Raw genomic sequence first — 17,988 nt, 5'->3', positions numbered from 1 at the left:
TTATAATATACAATTTATTTGATTTTTTATAACAAAATCCGAAAATCAAACCATGAAAAGTGTGCATTCTTAGATTTTTGGTTTTTGTAATTTTTTGATTTTTTTCTATTAATTTGTCGGTTTATAAACGATTTGGTTTGATTTTAAACACCTGCTTTCCCAATTGAATGACAAGATAAAAAACTTAAAACTGACAATACAATTAATTAGTAATAGTTAAAATTGTCAACAAGAAAGTGTGACACGGCCGATGGCGTAACACTATCAATCATTGAAACCAAGCTTAAATGCAACTTAGTCGAAGTGAAAAATCCAAATGAAATGTAGTTTACATAGTGGAGAGATGACCAAATTCCTGCAAAGATTGGTTGAAATCAACTCAAACTGTGGTAAGAAATCATATATGATTTTGTAACATGACCATTATTAATCTATACAAATAGTATTGCGCCTGTTTACCTAAAACTGCAGTCATGACTCGAGTTTTTCACTATCGGTTACGTATCTGTAGCCACATCCAATTCCCTCATTTTCCAGGATTACCTTTCTGTTGTGGAGGTGCAGAAGTGGGTGAAAAGGGATCATAAATTTGGTCCGCAGCATATGCTATCTTACCAGAAGCCATGGGGGGATTGTTGACAAACTTTTGATTCAGAGGCATTGGGATATCTGGCCGTGCCATCTGAGGAGGATAGCTTTGCCGAATAGGCATGCCTCTTTGAGCACCAGCATTGGTCAAATTTGGCATTTGAGGGGCAGAAATGAAGTTCTTCATACCCATTTGTGGGACTGACGATCTAGGTGCAGGTTGACCAGCATATGGAAATACAGCATGTCTGGGTGGTGGAATTGAGTTCGAGATGGAACCTAATCTTACCCCAAAGGGAACGGCTTGATCCACTTGACCAGGGAATTGTGTCCTTGGAAAGATTTGACGAGGCTGATCAGGCACAGCAAACCCAAATGGTGGAGGTCGTGGACCAGAAGGTGGCTCTTGTGTAGCACCTGATTGACTGTTTGGTCCAGAAAACACTTGACCATAGTCTGCATTGGGCAGATGTGATTGAAAAGTAAAATTTCCAGATTTTGATGTCCCCAAGACTGGTGGTTTTACATGGGTGTGATAAGGAGCAACTCCAGAAGCAAGATTAGGTATTCCTGCTTGCTGAGGCAATGGAAGTGAAGGGGATATTCCACGTGAAGGAAATGAAACAGGTCCTGATAAATGGTTTGCAGATAAATGTGTAGGTGCACGTATTGGTACAGGCATTGATCTCAAAGAAGATGGTTGTCCAGGGGAAATTCCTACTTGATGTGGAAGAAAGGTGGCAGATCGTGTAATCATTGACATATTTGACTGCGGTGGCTTAAATGCAACATCTGGCTGTTGATGTAGAGAAACAGGTCTTGCAGGTGGAACCACTGGCCCCATATTGCTGGGACCAACAGACATTTTAACAGTGACAGGGGCTTCGTTCAGGCCAGAAGAGACACCAAGATGGGTCAATGGCTGGTTAGGTATCGGTGGTGATGATATACCAGATATAGGTAGATGCATTGAAGACACAGATGTCTGATGTTGTCCTATTGGCATTGCTTGGCTTAAAGTAACAGGAAATGAAAATGAAGAATTTGGAGTTGACAAATTTTGTACAGGATTTCTTAGGGGCCCAATGTGACCCAAAGGACTTGTCTGAGTCATATGCGAATACTGTAAAATCTGTCTTGGTGGTGGTGTTTGCACAGAAACATGTTGATTTGGAATAATCGACTGAAATCCAGCAACAGGTCCAGGTTGAGCACCAAAAGTCGAAGCCATGTTTGAAGTTTGTGATGAAAAATGGGGAGTTCTAGCAAGACCTAGTGGATTTGGGGGGGCTACAGTGCCAGACGAAGCAAACACAGGGGTATGAGATGGAACCACTGAAAACCATGGACTAGAGTATTGGAAGTTATCACCATGCATTTGTGTAACAGCTACTGGTTGCAACACAGCCTGGTTTTCCAGAGATAGAGAATCTGCATGGCCTTCTTGCCTTTGACTCAGAACATTAGTGCTGTCCCTAGAAACTGATATAGAGGGTGTAGAACCAGCAGCTAAATTCTCCTGAATAAAAAGACAGCAATAATTACAACAGTCAAAATAGAAAATACAGAAGGAATGGCATCATTACAAAAATGATAATAAAACATATTATAACATAAACAATAAATCATAAAAAACTTCTGTCATGTAAAATGACAAGACTCACTGTTACAGAGGTGATTAGCAGTTCAATGATTAACATAGCAGCATCCACTTTTTCAAAACTATCAGCTGATAGGTTAACATGCATCTCTTTGTAATTGCACTGGATATCAGTTCCGGGTTTAATTTCACCCTGAAAATGTAACAGTTAAATAAATGGAAAACAGAAAGCAAATGCAAACATTTACAGTCCTTTCCTCCCATAATCAAGTTAAAATATTTTAAAGTCATCGTGCAGAATAAAAGCCACGTTATATTATCAAGTGAAGGAACTTACTTTCTCTCCTGTGTCTGCTTTGATTCCATGAATTTTTATCTTCGCACCAGTTTCCTGAGACATGCATATGTCAGAGATCAATTAAAAAAATGAACAAATTTCATGTTGTGATCTCAATCAGCAGATACACTTTACTGACTGCAGATCACCAGATAAAGGTTAGATTAGATATCAACACCATGATCTTACCTTTTCTAGTTGTTTTTGATTATCACCTTCAGGCCCATATATTAGACCAACAAAATTGTACCCAGGATATTCTTGGACCTGTAAAGATGGTATTACATATAAGAGTTTTCATTGCATTATAGAACTTCAGGTTTAGTTAAAGACATTTCATTTTTGAAAAAAGAAAAAGATCATTCTTAAAATTAAATTACAACAAACAAATGCCAAACTTTAGCATTAGCATATCAGAAGCAAAAGAGGTTGAGTCATTTTGCATTCTTACTCTGCAGAGCAATTGGTATACAAGTAATATATTTTAGTTGTAATCTAGGCTGGGCCGTTAGTGTGCCTCAATTCTGAATGATACATCTTATACTACAAGTTAGTTTTCAACTTTCTCTCAAGAATACGAGGAGGGAGCTTCTCCAACAACATCAACCATCAGGAAAGCAGCCAAGGAAAGTGGATGAGAAGATCATTTCCGGAAAATAAAGTCTGGAAATGAGTTACTGTTTCAGGTCAGTTAATTAACACTAGCCACATGCTCAAGTCAAACACCATGGACCTTAAAGTCAAACACATAAAGAAATAATATAAGGCCTCAACCTAAAAATTGCCCCCACCTTACAGCATAAGGAAATATTATCAGGCCCACAAAACCTTAACTACAACCATAATAATGAATTTTATAATTATTAACAGCAGAATTTAAATATTATAGTTTTGACAAGGCATGAAATTATTAAATATATCAATACTTGTCAATAGAGGGTAAGTGTCCAAGCAATGGTAAGGTTACTACCTTGTGACCTACAAGTCATGGGTTCAAATCCTAGAAATAGCCCCTAGGTTTACATCTACGCTTCTCGGACCCTACATGGTGGGAGACTCATGCACATGCTGGATGCATACAAGTGGCAAAATAATCCATATATCTATAACCCAACCTATCAATCGAAAATTAAATCTGATGCAATCAATACATTTCAGTAAACAAAAGTAAATGGATTGTATGGACTGTGTTATTGTGATTAATGGATGGATAATGATCCATCCATTTGTTTCTCAATTCATTGAATTAAATCACTGAAAATGGATCAAGTGGTTTTTCTTCCTATTGCTACTGAAAGCCCATTTTTCCTTTTTCCTGCAGCTTCTCCATCACTATGTGATCCATTTGGCAATACTAATACAATTATTGAAAATGAAATTTAAAATATAACATACTTTTAAACAGATTGGTCGGATATTCATCCGTAAAAAAATTATTAATGGATGGTTGGGTTACGAATGAATTAATAGTTTTTTTTTTTATCTATCCATTATAATCAGACTAAAAAATTATCCAAACCATCCAATAGGCACCCATATAGATGCACTAAAAAATGATGTTGAACTCTAAATCCAGGAAATTTATCTTTTATTTTTCATAAATATAACAAGTTACAATGGAATTTGAATAGCATTGAGTTACATCTAGCCGAATTTTAGAAGCAATACTTACAGGCAAAGGAATGCTGGCTTCTTTTAACAATGGTTTAAAACCACGTGGAGGCTTGTAACTGGGATCTAATTTTAGTATTTCACCTGGATATGATTAAGATCAAGATTATAATGGAATACACAGCCTGTATGAAGCAAAGGGGAAGAATAAAAAGGAAAGATATACTTCAAGGAAAACAAACCTATTGCTTCCCGCTTTTCAAGTTCGAGCATTTCTGCCTTCTTAAATCCATAAATCAACATCAGAAGTTTATTTAAGAATAAATTCATGGCATTTAGAAAATAACAAGTAATAAAAATTAAAAGGAACAGTGTCAATTGTTGTTAACCTTGCTGTTAATTTGAGGGCCAGATATGCTTTGATCTGGATTCAAGTTCTGAGTGTCCCCAACTTCCAGTTTTTCTGATTCCAACTGCTTTGTAATTTGATCCACTCGAATCTACAAAATGTGTGCATCAAAACAACAGTACCAGTTATAGACATCATAGAAGCGAGAACCTATGCAAAATATTAGCAGAAGCACACACTACAGCACCCAACTTGCTTTATTAGCTTCTAGCTATAAATCACATTCCATACCAAGGTCTAGCAAAAAATACTTCTTTACTAATGTCAATCTCATGATTTTCGTGTAAGTAAAATGTCTATTGTGTATCTCACAATATGCAGTCTTGGGGAAGTTTAAGCTGGCAAGGAAGCATTAGTGAGGAGGGGTACCATGAGCAAAAGATGCGAGGAACCTTGTAAAACTAAAATAAAAAAGGAATAAGGAGTAGTAAAACAAACATTTTTCCTTAAAAAAAAAACATAAACATTTTAATCAAAAACTTGTAAAGAAGTATAAATTTAACCTTATTAATTGAGTACTTTCAAGGAAATGATGATGGAATAAAAATAAATAAAAAATACTTAGCAGTAATTATAAATGTTAATGGAGTATTGTTTGAAAGGATTCCAGAAAACACCTGCAAAGCTAAAACTTTTCCCCTCCTGACAGCTGCATCTTGTGTGAGATCAGGACCCCATTTTGATCTCCTCTCAATTTGTTTTGAACTTTCTTCATTGATGGCAGCAGCAGTGACCCCATGTTGTTTAGCCCCTCGGAAAATAGGGACCAGCGACCCTGACAATTTGTTTTTAGGGATGACAAATCCAGATTTGGCAGAAAATATAGAGAGCTTTTGGCCACTGGTAGTTGCTCCAGACATTTTGTGAGGTTCAGGAGCATAAGTTGAATCAATCTCAGCACTCATTCTCTTATCCAGTCACTTTCTTACTAAATACCTATGATTACGAACATACAGAAACTGTAATTTGGTGTTCGTCTAATTGAAGAATAAAAAAACGTATGGGAATGTAAATTGCCGCATAAATTGAAAAACGAAAGCGAACCTGAAATCAGAAATGAATTGCCTTTGCCACTCGCATCATAATTCATAACTCATTCCTTGTCGAAGCGCTTTAAAAGGAAAATCGAAGCAACTGCAAAACCCTCTCCTCTGCTACCATAACCTTATTTCTACTCGATACACTCTTGTTTTCTTACAAGTGAAACACGGAGAAATGAAATAAAAATGAAAGAATTATACTAGAAGAAAAGGATAAGTTGTGTTGTGTTACATGAATAAAAAAACTTCAATCTATGTACTTATATGAGTGGAAAAGAAAATAAATAAATAAATTATATAATAATATTTTAAACTAATTAAAAATGTATTTTTATTATATCATTTTCTTAATAAAAAATATTTTATTTCTTAAAAATTATTATAGAAAAAAAATTAGTTTTAAAAGTTAAAAATAATATAGTACAAATCATCTCTAAATCACAACAAATAATGAAATATTTTTAACTAAAACATATACCGAAATATTTTAATTTATCATTTTATTATTCACTTTGTTAAAATATATTGTTAAGTTTTAAATAATTTAAAATATTAAATAAGTATTAGCAATAGAAGTTATGGGATAAATATATTTATTACATTTATTAAATTTAAGAATTATATTTAATAAACTAAATAAATATATAATTAATTATTAACGTTACATTTGTTAAATTCAAAAAATATATTATATTTAGTAAATATCATATTTCATAATTTATTAAAATTAATCATAAATTGTATTTAATAAGTAAAGTAACTAATACTATCAATTTATATTTACATAACCAAAGAGTTAACGTGATGTAAAGTCTTGTTACATTCACATTAACTCTTTTAGAGTAATCATGTGTCAAATACTCGTAGTCTCTATCATATAACAAAAATATATATATTTCGAGTCGTGGAAAACTTCTCATTAACTCTTTTAGAGTAATTATGTGTTAATCCAAATACTCAAATTTGTTAAGATTTTGGGGGAAAAACATAAAAAACAATAAACCATAACATGTTAACTTTCTATGAGCTAGTTAAGTTGTCATATGTCATAGGATGTGATGGTCTAGGACCAACATATAATTTCTCATAAAGAGGAGTGTATATTGTTACAATTAACATTTAATAAGGTTTTTATTAATTCTTAAAAAATCTCTCCATTTTTATTTATAGTCTTCATGAAATTCAAACTTGATTTTATATCATTAATTATTTTTTTCGTATAATTTTAGATTTTTTAAAACCTTAATTAAACTTCTTTAATTTTCATACACTTTCACACTCGTCTCAGTTACATGATCACAAAATATTGTTAGAAACCACTATTAGGGTTTAGGAGCAAAGATTAAAGTATAACCATGTATCCTACTTTGATGACAAATGGATAATCCAAATTCAAATCAAGCATTAGAATCTTTAAGGCATGTTCTCTAAGATCGTTAAGTAATCTAGAAAATTCTTACACATGTGCACCTAGGGGATCATTCTGATCTTTGTCAATTCAGCCATCTTCATGAAGAGTTTGCGGGTCACATGTTTTTCACGTGCAATGCTATATATCAAAGTCTTTTGGGATACTAGCTAGCAATTGGCTGGGGATTTCCACTGCATTACCATTTATGCCGCCTCAATCAAATTTCTTGCAACATGTTTTAGATGGAAGGTCAACGAGCATGAATGACATATGTATGGAAGCTAATTTGGTGTTCTACTGTGTGGAATTTGTGGTGTATCAGAAACAAATGCATCTTTAAGGGAGGGTTTTTTGATCAAGGAGTTGTCGTGGACAATCTTTTGTTTTTGGTGTGGTCTTGGCTTAGGCATTATCAATCTCTTTCGTGCACTGGAATTCAAATCGAGCTACATGTTTGAAAGATTTTACGAGGTTATTGTGGGGACGTGGTTCGTGTCATGATTGCTTCTCGGGTGGTTGGTTCTGTTTTGTGACACTCAATTTCAACAAAATCTTGTGTTCTTGCATCTTGTTTCATATAGGTATGCATTGATACAAGTGATTTAGTTTTTCAGAGGGTCGGAGGAGGGGTTGGTGTTCAATTAACTATATGAGTGGGGAGAGGATATTTGAAACTATGGAATATGGATGGGTTGTTAATGTTGTACTTCCTCTAGGGATATTGGTACCTCGACACCTCGTATCCTCTCTTTTACTGTGTAATTATTTCTTTTATATATCAATTAGCCTTTTCCAAAAAAAAATGAGAAAAAAAATAGTAAGGTATGCCACAATTACAAAGGAGGCAAAAACTCTAAATATTTTCATGTAGTGATAAATTGGAGGAGGAGAAAGTCTATGTTGAGAGACCTTTCAATCGACAATCTTTGGGTGAAAGATCCGGTCAAAGTTAAGGAGGAAGCTTTGTTTTTTGCCAATAGATTTTCTAGAAATCATTGAAATAGGAATTTCATAGAGGTCGGTCAAAGTTAATGGAGTGAGAGTTGACCAAATTTTTCTAAATTTGATATTGGTGAGATCAAAGAGGCGGTGTGAGAATGTGATAACCATAAAAGCCCTAGACTAGATGACATCAATTTAATTTCATCGATCAAACACTTTTGGAAGATCTTGAAGGGTGATATCAAGGGCTTTTTGGAGGGATTCATGAAAATGACATCTTCCCTAGAGGTACTAACACTTCCTTCATTGCATTAATACCTAAAGTAGACGATCCACAAGAGCTTAGTGAATTTAGACCTATTTTTTTAGTGGGATGCATGCATAACATTCTTGCTAAAATTCTTGCAAATAGGTTGAAAAGGATCCTCCCTAAGGTTATCAATAAGAGGCAAAGTGCTTTCGTGAATGGTAGGATGTTGCTCCATAGTGTATATTAATAGCAAATGTGGCGACAAGAAAGAATTAGAAATGTCTTATTTTTAATGGAGAGACAAAAGAAGAGAATTTTTCTGTTAATGAAGAAGCCCTAAATTAACCTCGTTGTTAGTAAGTAAAGAAGAGAAAAATAGTAGTTATATAATGACATATCAAGGGCACATTAATTAATTTTCTATTTTTTAAAATAAAAAATCTAAAAACCTTTTTTTAGCAAAAGAGGAGAAGGATAACAAAACACTTGGGAAGGCTAAATCATACCAAGAGAACCTAATGCTTTGAGACTCGGCTTTAGCCTGAGAACTCTCTCTTAGGGAGTTCTTTCTTCTCTCCCATCATTTTATGTTCTCTTTTTTCATTCATTTTCTTTCATCAGTTTCTAAAGCCCTTTTCAAGTATAAGCTTATGACTATAAGAGGCTAAACTCTTAGCCCATATATCTATCAATGCAAACAAATGTTTTCTTTCCTATTATTCTTTCTTATTTTAATTTCATATATCTTTCATCCTTACATCATCTTTGGGGGTTAGGTGCTCGAAAGAAGGTAATCCTTAATAAAAATACAAGGAAGGTCTTACATGCATTAGTTTTAGGGATTAGTCGCTCGATAGGAGATAATTTCTAATAGAACTAAAAGGAAGGAGTATCTTAATAAAATTATTGCTAGACATAGAGTGATTGCATTATGCCCATGTATCAAAGCAAACATCTAAAATTAGAATTTTATGCATTTTATCTATTGAATCTTTGTAAAAACATTTTAGAGATAGATATGTAAGATATGCTTATCATCGTGAGACATAAGGAATAAGTATTCTAATAGATATGTGTAGGAAAAATTCACCTAATTGATAGAGAAAAACCTAAAACAATACATCTTAGGCAAATAAGACATGTTAGATCCTAACATTCTCATCTCATTGAATTTCCTATTAAATCTTTTATTTTTTATTAATATCTATTATTTTAGTTATTGTTTCTTTTAGCTCATTTTTTACCTTATCTCATCTTTTACTCTAATAAATTGAAAATTATTCAACACAAGTATAAAACAAGTCTCCGTGGAAATCGACACTTAGACTTCTGAGTCTTTACCACTTGAACATTTTGATACACTTTTCAAACGGTTAACGTTTTATAAAATTATTTTTCATTTTTTATATATTTTTATTTTACTTTCAATAGAACTAGATAAGAGAAAAACAAAATTTAACTTTGTTTTCATTCTTCTTTAAACCAAATATATCTTTAAAAAAATGGAGATTAAGTAAAATCAAAGAAAGAAATACATAAGATTAGAGATCACTAAATTTTTATATGAAGTACGCATTAGGAGTATAAGTAACTCACAATCGACTTGGAAATCCTATCAAACCAACCAAGCCCGTATACATTATAGTATATTAAGTTGGGTCATTAAATTAGTTTGAATTCATTTTGATTAACCTAATTATAATTTGGTTGAGGGTTGGATCCGTGAATTCCAAACCCATGAACTCAATCCAATAGACATATAATATTAATACTACTAATAAAATAATATTATATTAATTTTATCATTGGGTTATACGTTGTTGTAACCTAAAAAAGAATAAAGGTAAAAACAAAATATTGTGACTGTGTTTAGCTAATTCTTTGATGCATGCACTTGAAATAAAAATACATGTACAATAAGTGACACATAACCTAATACTAACTGCAAAAATGTTAAAATATATAGTAATTAAGTTGAATTAATCTCTTTTTTTTTTAGAATTGCATGAATTTTTTTTTTTAAATGTGAAGACTGCAATCTTTAAAAGTTAAAAGATAAGGAAATCAAAATTGCATACTAAGTAAGAGTTAAAAGAAGACAACCATCGTAATTTAACCTAGGTATATTGGTTATTTATTTATTTATATCTATATTTGAAGAAAGAAAAAGGAAAGCGTGGACTTGAGTTGAGTGTGTTATTTCCCTCCCTCCCTCAAGGAAAAGCAGCAGGCAAATGGCGATGAGAAATATGATAGTGATAACAGTTACGACGACAATGGTGATGGTGATGATAAGCATAGTGGGAGGATCAGCGAGTTGGTGCGTGGCGAAGATTGGCGCGAGCGAGGAAGCACTGCAGACGGCATTGGACTCTGCATGTGAAGCCGGTGGTGGAGCTGATTGTGCACCCATTCAGCCTGATGGCCTCTGCTACGTTCCCAACACTCTTCAAGCTCATGCTTCTTATGCTTTCAACAGCTTCTACCAGCGCAACACTAGAGCTCCCCATGCATGCCTCTTCCACGGTGCTTCCACCATCGCACAAACCGATCCCAGTAAAAATTATTTTCATTCATGCAACCACTACTTTAATCTCGACTTAATTGGATCATTTATTTATTTATTTATTTATTTATTTATTTTTGTACGTATAGGCTATGGATCTTGCGTGTACCCATCCTCCGCAACCCCAAGGTATGCCGTCCTCTTCTTTCTCCTTAATTAAATCTCTATTGCATATCTCATCTTCATCTTCACATGGATTTCCCTCCAGGCCAGGCCACTTCTTTTGGAGTATTTATTTATTTATTTAAATTAGTTAAATTTAAAAGGTTATATGAACTATTCGCATTCGCAGCATATTACTAGAGTTAAGTCTAAAAAAATTGATTTATTATATTTGAACATATTTATTTATAAACTAAAGCTTAAATAAACAATTTAAACGAGATCAGATGAGATAGATTAATCTTTAGTGGGAAGGGAATGAGTTCACGGGCAGCCAGAGAGAGTGAGACGGGAGATTTGGTTTGGTTGTGACATGCGTCAGGTGTTTCTGTACATATATGTTTTGTTGACCCTTGTGTTGTGTCGTGTTGTCTTGTCTGTTTTCTACTACTATCATGGTAATTGCTAGCTCCGATTCCGATTCTCTCCCTCCCTCTCGCTCTCCCCTATTTCCAATGTCTTTTTGTGCTTCTCACCTTGCCTGCTCCATTCCATCCAACGATTCATGTTCATCTTCATCCTGCATTTTTCTGCACAAATCTAGGGATCAGTGCATACTTTTCAATGAATGAGCAAGACCAACTAGTAACAAGCTCGTACACCAATAATTATTGCGGGTAATAATTTCTCCTGCTGCGCCCTGCACGTCTTGTCCAAAAAATAAGGTTCTACCTCCATGGCTCCATCCTACTGCCATGCATGTTTAGTAAATAGGGGGAAAATAAGGTAAATAAAAATAAAAACAAAGTAAAAATAGATAAAGGTGAAAAGTAACATATTTAGCAGAACAGTAGAAGAAAAATAACAAATAAATGAAAAAAAGCACAAATAAATACGAATAGTATAGAGAATTCCACTATTTTTAAATTATTTATCCTCTAACTCTCGCTTGCTGAACACTACCAACTTATTCTATCTCCTTAAAATTATTTTCATATATTCTATAACAAACAAGCCATTTTTATTTGGGCGGTTCATGGGAATTATATTAAAAAACGTGATTTACTGTAAAAATATCATATTATATATGTTGAATTATTGTTTTGATTCGAGAAAAAATTGAGACAAAGGAGGAGAAACTAATACATTTTGTTTGGTTCAATATAAGCAACTCACGGTTGCACTCTAAATTCTGGTCAAAAGTTGAAAAGGACAGAGATTCTTAAGTTGCTTTTTCTGAATCTCACATTGTAACATTAAATTTAAGAACTTCATCAATTTTTTCTTCAATTAATAATGAATTCATTAAGAACTTAAACTGAGTTTCTCCCACATATGTTTATAATTTTATATTTATATTTCACTTCAATATAATAATTTATTTGTATTTTAATTTTTAAAAAAATAACTAGATATGTCATTGTAGCTAGTTCAAACACACTTTTTTGTCATTGATATAACTAGATATATAATTGAGCAATGCCATGTTAATACTATATCATTTCAATATATATATATATATATATATATATATATATATATATATATATATATATATATATATATATATATATATAATATTATTTCAGTTCTTTTAAATCACAAATTAGGTTTACCCCTTATTTTGGGGGGTAGAAATAGGCTGGAAGAAAATTGAAAAGATAAAAATGTTAAATTTTCAATGTTTGTTTGAGAAGTAAAATAGGAAAAAAAAAGCTATTTAGTAAGATTAACAAAAAACTGTTGTACTTTATTTCCAATAAGAGAATTGGGAGAAATGCTTTTTTTTCTTTATTTATTTATTTATTTATAATATAATTTTGTAAAAATAATAAATAATTTTTGGTTAAGAAAAATATTAAATTGAAAAATCACATATTTAATTCTTACAAAAATATTTTTTTTTTCTATAATTCACTTATTTTTTCCAATCATCTAAATAGAATTGTTTTTTCAACCCAAAGGATTGATGTAACAACGCAAGACCCTCGGACAAAAAAATAGAATATTTTTCAATTTTTTCTTATTTTTTATCTATACAAATAACATATATCTCTCTTATATTCTATTGTGCTTCTATTTTTTTTTTTCATCTCTTTCTTTATTAATTTTATTATTATTTTACTCTTAATCCAAGCAGGGTCCATTGGATTCGACATTGCAAAATGAAAGTAATTATAACCCCCGATCAGGATCACCCAGAGTTTAAAAAGAACTGCACAGTCATGCAGTTTTAATCAAACGGTCTAAACATTTTTAACTTACATTTATTTTATAATAATTTAATGTGTTTGAATGCATGCAGTTGAAATTTGAAAAGTTGAAAATTCAACTGTATAAAACCCTTATCCCTTAGGTACGGTACTAGTACAGTAGCCAATTATAACCATGCTATTGCTACTTGCCTTTATCCTTGTTTATTTGAATGGAGAGAAATAGAAGAACAGAAAAAAAATTTAAATTAAAATCCTAAAGAGAAAAAACAGAAGAGAAAGAATAGTAGTTTTATTTTTCTCTTCAGTTAAACAAAAGAAAATGTGTTATTATCTGCAACTTTTAATTTTTTACTTTTTTTTGTTAAATGCCTTGGAGAAGAAAGCAAATTGCGGATGAAAACAGGTGACTATAAGGAGGTCAAATGTTTCGAGTTCTTCAGTTGAATGCATATTACTTACTGTACTGTAAAATGAAATGGGTTATAATAATTGCTTACTTGATTTCAATTCTTATAATGAATGTGTAGTACTGCTGGAGTTACAAATACAAATACAACAGTGACAACACCTGCAGCGATGCCGAATGTGGCAGCACCTACCACAACAACTCCAATCCATGGCGGGGATGGTGTAGGAATGAACCCTCTAATCCCTGAAAATTCTACATCAGCACCCAATTCGAACACAATATTAACCACTACCTCATTTTTAGTTTTCCTTCTCATTATGTCCCTTATCCCTTAATTGGCTTGCCTGTGCCTCAGTGCTTGTGTCTGTTTACGGTTTTGTGGAATTGGAATATAACTATCTGGCTCGATGCAACTACATATTACGTAAGTGGGAGGTGCAGAGCTACAATTGTTTTTTTTATGACAATAATATCATTAACGTTTTAACAATGAATTTCTTGCGTATCATTAACGTTTTATGGGTGGATTGCGTATCAATCCACCCATATAGTCATCTGGTGTAGTTGATGGTTCTGGACACTGTCCAGGTTCATCAGCATGTGTGATTGCCATCTTTTCCCTGTTACCACCATCTCCAACCGTGATATAAACAGGACCACAAGGATTCAATGTGTAGTTGTATACCCTGTTTGATCTCTCATATGCATGAACCTGTTCTCCCATAAGAAATTTCTAAGTATTCAATTAAAAATGCAGATGTATATAAGCACTTAATGAATTTTGTCTGCCAATTTATCTATGGATTATGGATCATATGCAATGAAGACGTACAATAATATACTTACATGTCCATTGAAGACAATGTCAATGCCATATTTATATAGTAAGTCTTCCATCTCTACCCTCATACACTCTGCTTCTCTATAATGAGCCCCGTAGGTGCTACACCAAGGTGCATGCCATGTAGCTATCAACCACGGAGTCACTTCCCTGTCAACAGAAGCCAAGTCTCTCTCCAACCACCTGTACTGGTCCCCTGCAATTTAAAACTAGTAGTGATCAATCAGTAACATGAATTTAAATAAATAAACAGCAAAGTTTTCTGAAGTCTAAACCATGCATGTTAGTAACATGAAGAATATCAATCATGTAGTGTAGGAAGCAAGACTTAACCTGATTTGTCATAGGATATGTAGGCCCCGAGCATTATAAAATGTATCCCTCCTGCATTGAAAGAATAATAGAAAGTGGATGATGATCCACTCTCTTCTGATGGGAATGCAAATCGAGAACTATAAGCAACAAATGTCTGGTTTTCAGCTTGTTCTTCAATCTCATGATTCCCTTCTATTACCATTACCGGGACACTAGAAATCAGAGGCTGCATGTACCTGAATCAATTATAAGAAGCTGACTTGCAACCAAAATGAAGAACATTTGTCTAAGGAAGAAAGTGATGATCGAAAATGTTACCTTCCCCAATAATCCCAACGAGGCTGATAGGTTTCATGGATGGGAGTGTTAGAAAATGAGCAAGAGGAGCAGTCTGCCCCAGTGCCATTAGTAAGATAGAGGTTGGCATAACTAACATCTCCAACCAACAGAATAAGATCAGGATGGTTACTGGTCATATGATCAACTGTGGATGTGGTATTGTATGTAAGACCCAAGTCTCCAACCACTGCTATTCTGCTAGGGTAGCTCTTGGGGCCTGAAACTGGCATAGTCCGGAAATAATGAACGTCACTCATTGCTGACAACGAAGGATCGCCACATTGATATTGATATAGTGTGTTGGGTCTCAATCCTGCGCGCACCAAATACAATACAATTCTAAATAATTAATTACATGCCATGCAAATAAAAACTTGACTTATAGGCAATTAATTAATACAAGGGAAGCACAAACCAAGTGTTATTATACCTGTAAGACGAACATGATGTATAATTCCAGAGGTGTAGTTCTGAAGGCCTTCAAAAGGATAAAGTTGACTGTAAACTATGGAATAGCCCGTAGCATTGTGTCTCATGGACCTTCCTAACCTTCCATATTGAACTATGCTAGCAACAGTTTCAGGATCTAAGGGTTCTATATTGTCCCCAATTTGGAATTCCCCTGCAACAACGGGATACATACGTTATGCCACATGCGTTTTACAGACAATGACAATCACTAGTTAGTTATGTGGTAAAAGTAAACTCATAGCCACTTGAATTGAAAGGACATGAATTAAGAGTTATGGTAGGTAGAAGCACTAGCACTAGCACAAATCACAATGTGGCCTTGGAACAAAAATAATTCATGAACCTCAAACCGTGTGATTTTGGGCTGCTTTGAGTATGTTTGGTTTTGTGAATTGTGGAATGAAGAAAAAGCTATGAGCACCTAGAGAGTGAGTGTGCTTCCTGTAGCAACACGGGTTTTCATTCAATACTAAGTAACATGCAGTGATGGCGGGATTTACGTGAAAGAATGAAGCAAAAAAAAAAAACAAGAAAAGTGATAGCTGCATTCATTCATTCGTGACCTCTTGTTAATTTTATTATTTCAAGTTGGGGAAGAAGATGAGAAAGTAGCAATGAAGATGAGTGGTAGTGGTACCTACCTACCTACCTGTAATCCAAGAAATCCAAACAGAATCATGAGAAGCAGAGAGTGAAAGAGAGATTTGTTCTGGCTGGAACCCTTGAACGGTTCTTTGAACCAGAGGATCTGTATCTGGCAGGTCAACCGCTCGGAAGCTCTGATCAAGAGGAACGGTCACAGGCTTGAAGGGTCCATCCAGAGTTGTTGGAACTCCGCCGCCATCAACAATGGCTGATATGAATAGTGGAAGAGAGGTGCAGGAAGTAACTCAGGGTCTAGACAGCAATGAGGGGGTGCAAGGAGGAAAACCAAAGAGAACTATTCACAGGCCTGCATACCTGAAAGATTATGCGTGACCAAGCTGAGCTGGAATAGAGAATAGAGAATCTGCTGAGATTGTTGTCGAGCCTCAGGGGGCAGCAATACCATTTCCGTTATGCTTGTAATCTTTTCCTTCAACAGAATCACAATTCTGTTAGGAATATAGCTATATATATATGACCATTGTAATAACAACAGATATAGAAGAAATATATACAACTTTACCTTCTCTGTTCTTTGCGTTCCTTTCTTCTTAGGAGGTTCTGGGCCTCGAACCCAGCTCGCGTCTATCATTTTTGGTGCTCTCGTTCACCATGTCTGATTCCTCCCATACCCCTGGTTCTGCAGTCACCCTCGAAACCGCCATTCTCAAACTTACCCAGCACCAAATGTCCCTCAGTGAATCCGTCCACAATATGACCCAGAAATTCGATGAACTCCTCCTTCGCTTACCACTCTCCTCGATTCAACCGCAACCCACTTCTGCTCCTACCCTCACCTCCCCTGTTCCTACAACACAGCATCGTATGAAACTTGACATACCCAGGTTCGATGGCACTGACCCTTGCGGGTGGGTGTTCAAAATCAACCAATACTTTCAATACCACGCGACCCCAGAACATGAACGTCTTACCATTGTTGCCTTCTACATGGAGGGTCGAGCACTGGCGTGGTTCCAGTGGATGACCAGCAATGGTCAACTGACATCGTGGCCCTCTTTCCTCCACGCCTTGCAGACTCGATTCGCCGCCACCACGTACGAGGACCCTACGGGCTCCCTCTTCAAGTTGACGCAGACCGGCACGGTGGCTCAATATTTGTCCGACTTCGAGGACTTAGCCAACAGAATCGTTGGTCTTCCTGCGCAATTCCTCTTGAGTTGCTTCATTTCGGGCCTCACGCCCGAAATACGCCGTGAGGTTCAGGCGTTGCAGCCTATGACCCTTGTGCAAGCCGCGGGTCTCGCACGCCTCCAAGAAGACAAGCTTCTGGATACCCGCTCTTCCTTCCGTCACCGTGCACCGCCGACTTTGACGATACCGGTTTCTCGCCCAGCTCCCACTACGGCCCTCTTACCCTCTCCACCTTCTCGCATGCCCACCCCTCGCTCACCCACACTGCGACCTCAACCCACTCTGAAAAGGCTCTCACCGGAGGAGATTATCTCCCACAGATGTGCCTCTAGGGTTTTCTTCTTGGTTGCTGAAGAAGACCCAGCTGCTGAGGTTAATATAGAGGAACTGGACCCAGGACCCGACCCACCCACAACCCATGACCCGTTAGCGGCCCAAATCAGTTTCAATTCTTTGGCGGGTCAATTAGCCCCGGAAACGCTCCGACTGTTAGGGACGCTCTCCGGCCACCAAGTTATCATCCTCGTGGACGGGGGTAGCACCCATAACTTCGTCCAGGAGGAATTGGTGGTTCGTTTGGGATTGAAGACACACGAAACGCGTCCTCTCCGGGTCATGGTTGGCAACGACCAACACTTAGCTTGTAATCAATGGTGTGAAGCTGTCGCGGTCGCCATACAGGGCATCTCCTTCACCATTGATATGTACGTTTTGCCCATTGTCGGCGCGAACCTTGTCTTGGGG

The 17,988-nt window shown here is 35.4% G+C and overlaps 3 protein-coding genes across 4 annotated transcripts; 1 reads left to right on the top strand and 2 right to left on the bottom strand.

The window, feature by feature from the left end:
* Positions 1-251: 251 nt before the first annotated feature.
* LOC114382171 (splicing factor 1-like) lies at positions 252-5,819 on the bottom strand. 2 transcript variants are annotated; one of them, XM_028341405.1, is made up of 9 exons: positions 5,590-5,819; positions 5,163-5,481; positions 4,526-4,636; positions 4,379-4,418; positions 4,198-4,280; positions 2,715-2,792; positions 2,526-2,579; positions 2,253-2,381; positions 252-2,107 (listed from the first exon to the last, which is right to left on the bottom strand). In XM_028341405.1, exons 2-9 carry the CDS (start codon positions 5,448-5,450, stop codon positions 527-529), a joined length of 2,364 nt encoding a protein of 787 aa, XP_028197206.1. In that variant the 5' UTR covers positions 5,451-5,481; positions 5,590-5,819; the 3' UTR covers positions 252-526. The 2 variants fall into 2 exon arrangements, with proteins under 2 accessions (XP_028197206.1, XP_028197207.1); XM_028341406.1 differs by having other exon boundaries at positions 4,379-4,415.
* Positions 5,820-10,341: 4,522 nt separating this feature from the next.
* LOC114381423 (PLASMODESMATA CALLOSE-BINDING PROTEIN 3-like) lies at positions 10,342-13,962 on the top strand. Its single transcript, XM_028340673.1, has 3 exons — positions 10,342-10,744; positions 10,844-10,883; positions 13,600-13,962. The coding sequence occupies exons 1-3, from the start codon at positions 10,423-10,425 to the stop codon at positions 13,814-13,816; spliced, it is 579 nt and encodes a 192-aa protein (XP_028196474.1). The 5' UTR covers positions 10,342-10,422; the 3' UTR covers positions 13,817-13,962.
* A 4-nt stretch (positions 13,963-13,966) lies between these two features.
* LOC114381780 (purple acid phosphatase 15-like) lies at positions 13,967-16,498 on the bottom strand. The gene is made up of 7 exons (XM_028340995.1): positions 16,408-16,498; positions 16,097-16,336; positions 15,407-15,598; positions 14,956-15,289; positions 14,656-14,873; positions 14,328-14,518; positions 13,967-14,193 (listed from the first exon to the last, which is right to left on the bottom strand). The coding sequence occupies exons 1-7, from the start codon at positions 16,496-16,498 to the stop codon at positions 13,990-13,992; spliced, it is 1,470 nt and encodes a 489-aa protein (XP_028196796.1). The 3' UTR covers positions 13,967-13,989.
* Positions 16,499-17,988: the final 1,490 nt, after the last annotated feature.

Source organism: Glycine soja, chromosome 13, assembly GCF_004193775.1.
Source record: "Glycine soja cultivar W05 chromosome 13, ASM419377v2, whole genome shotgun sequence".
Lineage (NCBI taxonomy): Eukaryota > Viridiplantae > Streptophyta > Magnoliopsida > Fabales > Fabaceae > Glycine > Glycine soja.
This window is presented reverse-complemented; position numbering and strand designations above follow the sequence as displayed.